We start from the raw sequence: 7,723 nt of genomic DNA, 5'->3' as shown, positions 1-7,723 counted from the left end.
CTCCAGAACAAACTGTTCCCCACGGAAGGCCCTGCGCTCGAACGCCAACCACCTGAGGGAGAAAGGAGCAGGGTCACTGCTGGTGTGGCTGAGCAGGGACCCACATGTAGGGAAAAGAACAGGGAGGAGAGACATTCCACAACTAACCGAGTACAGACCCTTGTGCCTGCTGTTAGGGGACCTGCAGGAACTTGCTTGGGACTGATGCCCTGGGCCGAAACCTATCCTAGACATCCTGAGAATTGTGTGCAGCTAAGTTGGGGGCCTGGGGCTTGGTAAAGCCCCCAACAGTGCCTGCCTGTCATAGGATGAGGAAGAGTTCCATGACTGAGGGACTGTCAAGAGCACTGGCTGCTGTTACAGAGGACGTGGGTTCAACTCCCAGCACCCACATGACTGCACAGAAGCCTCTGAACTCCAGTTCTGGAGATCCAGTGACCTCTTCTGGCCACCAGAAGTACTGCATGTATATGTACAGAGACATGCAGGCAAAACACTCATATATAAAATTAAACAGAATTTTAAAAATACACTTGTGGGTTAGTCCTGCTGTCATGCTTCCTCCTCCCCTTCTCCCTGTCACCCTCCTCTTTCCTTCCTCCTCCCTGCCCCTCTGTACTTTGTATGTACTGTCTGTGTCCACGTCTCTGTCCTCAGATGAGGAGACACAGCTGCAGACATGCTGCCTGAGATCACAAACAGTCTCAGCATTGGACTCAACCTGCAGGCCAGAACTCAGTGAGTGCAGCGGGGCCGGCTTGCCTTGGGGGCGGGCTCCAGACACCTGGTTTTCTGGCCTCCGATTCCTCTGCGATGCCAGTTACAGAAAGGGGTGTGGCTCTCATAGGATGAGGATTCATGATATTACTCACAGGAAACTTCACAGGGTCTTAATTCCCAAGGCTATTTAATGGTATCATTTCTTCTTACATGACTTTATTGTTTTTTAGTTTTTAAAGAACTTTCATGAGGCGGTTGCAGCGCACGCCTTTATCCCCGTACTCAGGAGGCAGAGGAGGGGGATCTCTGCGAGCTCTGTGAACAGTTGGTGTTCACTTGGTCTTTCACCTCGGAATATGGCCCCCGCTGGCCTCCTTCCTGTTCCTGCCTTCCACCACAGGAATCTAAAGCCCCGAGTCTGTCATTTTATGGATGGGGAAACTGAGGCAAAGAAGGGCGGGGAGCTGTACAAGGGCCCAGGGCAGATCTGAGGCCTCCAGTTGCAGGAGGTTGGGGCAGTGGGCACTGCCCAGGTACTCACGGTCCAGACTCCACTTGGATAGAGCCCACCTTCTCCAGCAGGCTGTCAGTGAGGTTGGGACACTCGGCCGAGAGCTCACATCGCTTGCCCTGGAAGTTCTCCAACTCATACACAGTCACCTGGAAGAACGAAGACGAAAGGCTCGCCCCTGGTGGGCTCCAAGGGCCTTGAGCTCTCTTAGAACAGCAGGGAGGCCCCACCTGCTTCCCCCTCTCCCAGGTGAGTCACACAGATCTGCACCGCCCCCTGGGGGCCAGAGTGGGAAATTACAACAATGCCACAGGCCCTGTTTAAAATCACCAAGACATCCACCTCAGATGTCCCCTCTAAGGCCTCAGCATGTTTTAGAAGGGACAGATCAGCTATGTTACACTGCCCATGCTTCTTCCAGCCCATGCTTCTGCCACCTGTGTTATCCCATGACAATTCTGGGACTGGGGACATGACTTCCATTTTAAAGATGTCAACGCCCAGAGACATCAAGAAACGCCAGCAAAGTCATACAGAAAAGAAGCTACATTCCTTGATTCCTGGTGGCCCTGTGCTCCACTGAGTCAGCTGCTGTCCTCAGTCCTGGGTTCGAGGTTCTGTGAAGACCCCTGTACCTTGTAGCTGCCCCCAAGGCCTCCATGGCTCTTGCCAGCTGCAGCCTGCTCTGGTGCACTGTGTGGCTCTGCCATGCCTCCAGGAACGCTTCTGCCTCACGCTGGAAGGGAACAGGGTCACAGGCTCCACACAGCAGTAACAGTAACAGTCCCATCAAATGTGGCTGGAACCAAACCGTAGTGAGGCCTTTGCTGCCCACATCTCATGACCACGAATCAAGATCTACAATTATTCAGTCATTCAACATACACCCCCTAGGTACCTGCTTTGGGCCATTCATCTGAGCCAATTAGTGGGATTGGGGAGTCTCAGAAGCTCAGAAAATCAAGACCACTTTACTGAGGCCACAAGGAAGAAAGGACTCGAATTGGATCGGCACACACACACCCCCGCCCCAAATGCCCCCTTCACAGGGCTTGGTATCTCCATGGGCTCTCTGAGGCCTCATTGCCCAAGACTGGACACCACAGCCAGCGTGAAGAGCAGACCACAGCAGGCAGGAGAAACAGACAGACAGACAGACAGACAGACAGACAGACAGACAGACAGACCAAGCAGCTGTGAAACAGGCTAGGTCTGTGAAACCATCCTAGAAAATAAAGATGGCTACCCACGCCACAATCTTATTGCGTGCTTGCTGTGTTCCAGGCACTTTCATAGTGAAACCTGACAAGTCTCTCTTAGCCTATGGGTACAGAGACATGAAACCCAGGTTTTGTAGACACCATCATGGGTGTACAGACATGCACACATATACTACCCTGCACATACTCCTGTCCCTCACCTTTGTCTCCCTTATGACCTGTCCTGGCACAGTGGCGTGAGGTCCATCGTGCCCAGCAGCTTTGCTCCACATCTAACTAGCATCAGTGGACACAGGGCTCAGCCCACCTTGTGGGAATGCCCACTATACCTTCCCTTTCTTGGACCCACCCAGTCCTTGGCAGCCTGGTTCTGAGCCCCCCACACACAGCTGGGATCCAACCTCATGTTCGGACCCATAGACACTACAGGTCACCAGCTCCATCTGTGGCCAGGCTTAGAGGCAGTCGTGGGTCCTGGAGGTCAGCCCCACCCTCAGATGAGTCAAGCACCAGCCATGTGCACTCATAGAGACCCAAGGTTACACCCTGCACGATGCTGCACATCCCCCAGCCTCACCCAGTTGGGAACAAACCTGCCTCCAGAACCAGCTGTCCCCAGACTGGCCTGCCTCCAAGGCTGGCCTATTTATGGGTGTATTCTGTTGGCCCAGCACATCACGGCCTGCTGAGATAGCGTCCTGTCCACCCGATCTTGTCCGGGCCATTTCACCCTAATAGTAAGCCTGGGGAGGCCCCCAAGGCCAGTCTCACATCTGACGCAACTCTGATGACTTCCTGGGGACCCACGGTCTTTGCTGACTTTGTGGAAGGCTTGGCAGGCTAGAAAGGGGTTGTGGAGCACAAGTCCCTCTAGTGAGCCTCAATTCCCCTTTGGCTTCTCGACGCCGCTTTCCTGCTAGAGTTCTCAACATTCCCAGACAGGCTCCAGGTCTTGAAGCGGGGGATCCCTGAATCCATGTGCTGGGCAAGGGGACTGAATTCAGATCGCCACAACTGCTTTTTCAAATCCACTGTAAACTCACATACCCATTTCCAAGTCTGTGACGTCAGTGCAGACGTGTTCCTCATGAGAGTAGCATGTACGAATGAACCACAGCACCAGGTGTAGAAGACCTACTGTGTGCAAGGCGCTTTCGGTATGCTGATCTGTTTCCCCACATCTTTGAGGGGGGAATTTTGATCGACATATTAAAGATGATGAAAAAACTGGGCTCAGAGAGGCCATGCCAGCTACGTAGGGTCACAGAGCTGTTTTCTGTAGGCTAAAGTCCTTGAGTTGGCCTCAGATCCGATTACTGGATCCACGGGATGTTGTCAGAGACCCTTGAGCTCTAAACTTTGTGGATTCCATGACTTGGGTGAGTCCCTGAGTTCTCACAGTCGTAGCTACAAATTGATTTGGGTTTTTAATGTATGAGTGTGTATTGTACAATGTTTTTAATGTATGAGTGTGTATTGTACAACGTTTTTAATGTATGAGTGTGTATTGTACGACGTTTTTAATGTATGAGTGTGTATTGTATGATGTTTTTAATGTATGAGTGTGTGGCTGAGTGGGCCTGGTGTGCTGCTGTGATACTCTCTGACTTATGCCTTTGAGACAGGGGCCCTCACTGAGCCTGGAGCTAGGCCCCCAGCCAGCCAGGCCCAGCAATGCTCCCATCTCCATCCCCAACACCACTGAGGTTATGGGAGCTCACGTGGCCACCACGGCTATCCGCGGAGCACTCAGCAATTTCCCCGGCCCCGTGCATGAATGTATTCATTATTACTGCCACTGTGACCAAAGTACCCTAAAGAACGAGGCTGGGCAGTTTATTTTGGCTGACAGTTTCAGAACACCACACACTCCTGCTCCATGATGCTACCAGTGGAGACCAGCAGCCACCGGATTCTGTCCCCCAGAACCCACACCAATGGCCACTTTCTGCCACAGGGGAGGAAGCCATGATAAGCATCTATGAGCATTGACTGTCACCTAGACAGAACCTAGAACCATCCACAAAACAAGCCTCTGGGCAGACCTTGAGATAATATTATCAGACTCTGGGCACCTGCAAAGGGTTATCTAGGTCAGCTATGGTTTAGGTCAGCTATGGGCACACCTGTGAGGGTTTATATAGATCAGGTAAGTCTCTGGATACCTGTGAGGGTTATATAGATCAGGTCAGTGTCTGGACACCTGTGAGGGTTATATAGATCAGGTCAGTCTCTGGACACCTGTGAGTGTTATATAGATCAGGTCAGTCTCTGGACACCTGTGAGGGTTATATAGATCAGGTCAGCTATGGGCACAGCTGTGAGGGTTATATAGATTAGGTCAGCTATGGGCACACCTGTGAGGGTTTATATAGATTAGGTCAGTCTCTGGACACCTGTGAGGGTTATATAGATCAGGTCAGTCTCTGGACACCTGTGAGGGTTATATAGATCGGGCCAGTCCTGGACACCTGTGAGGGGTTATATAGATCAGGTCAGCTATGGGCACATCTGTGAGGGTTATATAGATTAGGTCAGTCTCTGAACACCTGTGAGGGGTTATATAGATTAGGTCAGTCTCTGGGCACACCTGTGAGAGGTTATATAGATTAGGTCAGTCTCTGGGCACACCTGTGAGGGTTATATAGATCAGGTCAGTCTCTGGACACCTGTGAGGGGTTATATAGATTAGGTCAGCTATGGGCACACCTGTGAGGGGTTATATAGATTAGGTCAGTCTCTGGACACCTGTGAGGGGTTATATAGATCAGGTCAGTCTCTGGATACCTGTGAGGGTTATATAGATCAGGTCAGTCTCTGGACACCTGTGAGGGTTATATAGATCAGGTCAGTCTCTGGACACCTGTGAGGGGTTATATAGATTAGGTCAGCTATGGGCACACTTGTGAGGGGTTATATAGATTAGGTCAGTCTCTGGACACCTGTGAGGGTTATATAGATCAGGTCAGTCTCTTGGCACACCATCCCCAAGGTGTCCTGAACTGCATAAATTATGAGAGTCTCAGATGAGCAGGAGCAAACGAAGCTGCGCACACACATGCACCTCTCCCTCTGCTCTTGACTTTGGCTGTGAGCAGTCAGTTATGATGTGCCACTTAATGGACTCTCTGAGGGATTATGAGGATGTCCGCATTGATGGACTGACCCCGGGATTGTAAGGATGTCCCCATTGGTGGACTGACCCTGGGATTGTAAGGATGTCCCCATTGATGGACTGACCCCAATATTTTAAGGATGTCCCCATTGATGGACTGATCCTGGGATTATCAGAATGTCCCCACTGCTGCACTGACCCTGGGATTATAACGATGTCCCCATTGGTGGACTGATTCGGAACTGTAAGTCTATAAACCTTTTCTCACCAAGCTGCTTCTCATCAGGGTGTTTTATCCCAGCAACAGAAATGAAACTAGAACACCCACCTTAAGAATGAGCTGCCTGGACAGACGGCTGTCTGAGACGAGCCTTTGCTGTGCCTGCTTGCTGTTCTCTGTCACTGCTATGTTTTCCCTCACTGGAGACCAGCGATTTTCTAGTAACCCTCCAAGTCTTCGACTACAGCCACGGCTCTCTAAGGTGTCCAGATTTGTGGACTGAGCAGTAGCCATGCTCAGTTTCTCTGGCGTGAAGACACCTAATGTTGGGTTGCCTGGGACATACTGTGGAAGTCAACCTAATAAATGACCTTTGAATATATATTCATTCTAGCAATTCTGTCCTCTAGAAAACACGAATGCAGCATTCCTGAGACTTGATGAGCCTCCAAGTGATTTTATCGATTGGCAGTCCTAGGTAGTGTCCTCATTACCTTAACTGTCATCTTGAGACAACACAGAGCCATCTGAGAAGGGAGTCTCATCTGAAGGACGGTCCAGTCCAGGATGGCCTGTGAGCAATTCTGTAGGGAACTGTCTTTTGTATTGTTTCATGTAGGAGGGCCTGGTTCACCTCTGCAGGGGGTTGTCTTGGGTATTACTTATGGAGGAGGGCCTGGTTCACCTCTGCAGGGGGTTGTCTTGGGTATTGTTTATGGAGGAGGACCTGGTTCACCTCTGCAGGGGGTTGTCTTGGGTATTATTTATGGAGGAGGGCCTGGTTCACCTCTGCAGGGGGTTGTCTTGGGTATTGTTTATGGAGGAGGACCTGGTTCACCTCTGCAGGGGGTTGTCTTGGGTATTGTTTATGGAGGAGGACCTGGTTCACCTCTGCAGGGGGTTGTCTTGGGTATTATTTATGGAGGAGGGCCTGGTTCACCTCTGCAGGGGGTTGTCTTGGGTATTATTTATGGAGGAGGACCTGGTTCACCTCTGCAGGGGGTTGTCTTGGGTATTATTTATGGAGGAGGACCTGGTTCACCTCTGCAGGGGGTTGTCTTGGGTATTATTTATGGAGGAGGACCTGGTTCACCTCTGCAGGGGGTTGTCTTGGGTATTGTTTATGGAGGAGGACCTGGTTCACCTCTGCAGGGGGTTGTCTTGGGTATTATTTATGGAGGAGGGCCTGGTTCACCTCTGCAGGGGGTTGTCTTGGGTATTGTTTATGGAGGAGGGCCTGGTTCACCTCTGCAGGGGGTTGTCTTGGGTATTGTTTATGGAGGAGGGCCTGGTTCACCTCTGCAGGGGGTTGTCTTGGGTATTGTTTATGGAGGAGGGCCTGGTTCACCTCTGCAGGGGGTTGTCTTGGGTATTATTTATGGAGGAGGGCCTGGTTCACCTCTGCAGGGGGTTGTCTTGGGTATTGTTTATGGAGGAGGGCCTGGCTCACTGTCGGTGGCACCACTTCCTACTCAGGTGGTCCTGCTGGCTGACCAAGAGCCTGAAAGCCAACCAGTAAGCAGCACTCTCTGTGGTTTCTACTTCAAATTCCTGCTCGAGTTCCTGCCTTGGCATCCTTCAGTTGAAGCTGGTGACGTGGAAGCATTAGTCAAATAGACTTTTCTTCCCTTAAGTTCCTTTTGGGCACAGGGTTCATTTCAGCAGCAGAAAGGAAATAAACAACTAAGTTATTAACATCCTTGGGTAGGCTGTTGCTGCATATCTAGGTTGGCTATCAATTCCATCCCCGGGTAGGCTATTGACTAGCATCATTAAGTAGGCTGTTGATTAACTTCCCTGGAGAGACTAGCACTTGCCATCTTGAGTAGGTTATTGACTATCATTGGGTAGGCTGTTGATTAGCATTCCTGGCCTCTACTCACCTACCTCCTGTAATAACCATGTGTGCTTCCACCATTGCAAAAAGTCTCTATGGG

The 7,723-nt window shown here is 50.9% G+C and overlaps 1 protein-coding gene across 1 annotated transcript in view; it reads right to left on the bottom strand.

Annotated features, from left to right (window-relative positions):
- Crybb3 (crystallin beta B3) overlaps positions 1-1,941 on the bottom strand; it is a 4,816-nt gene extending 2,875 nt beyond the window's left edge. The window contains exons 1-3 of the mRNA XM_057765828.1: positions 1,867-1,941; positions 1,262-1,380; positions 1-52 (exon numbers count right to left, since the gene is read on the bottom strand). The exon at positions 1-52 is cut by the window's left edge and continues 81 nt beyond it. Of these exons, the coding sequence (XP_057621811.1) occupies positions 1-52; positions 1,262-1,380; positions 1,867-1,941 (246 nt within the window). The remainder of the gene's footprint in view (positions 53-1,261; positions 1,381-1,866) is intronic.
- Positions 1,942-7,723: the final 5,782 nt, after the last annotated feature.

Source organism: Chionomys nivalis, chromosome 3, assembly GCF_950005125.1.
Source record: "Chionomys nivalis chromosome 3, mChiNiv1.1, whole genome shotgun sequence".
Taxonomy (NCBI): domain Eukaryota; kingdom Metazoa; phylum Chordata; class Mammalia; order Rodentia; family Cricetidae; genus Chionomys; species Chionomys nivalis.
This window is presented reverse-complemented; position numbering and strand designations above follow the sequence as displayed.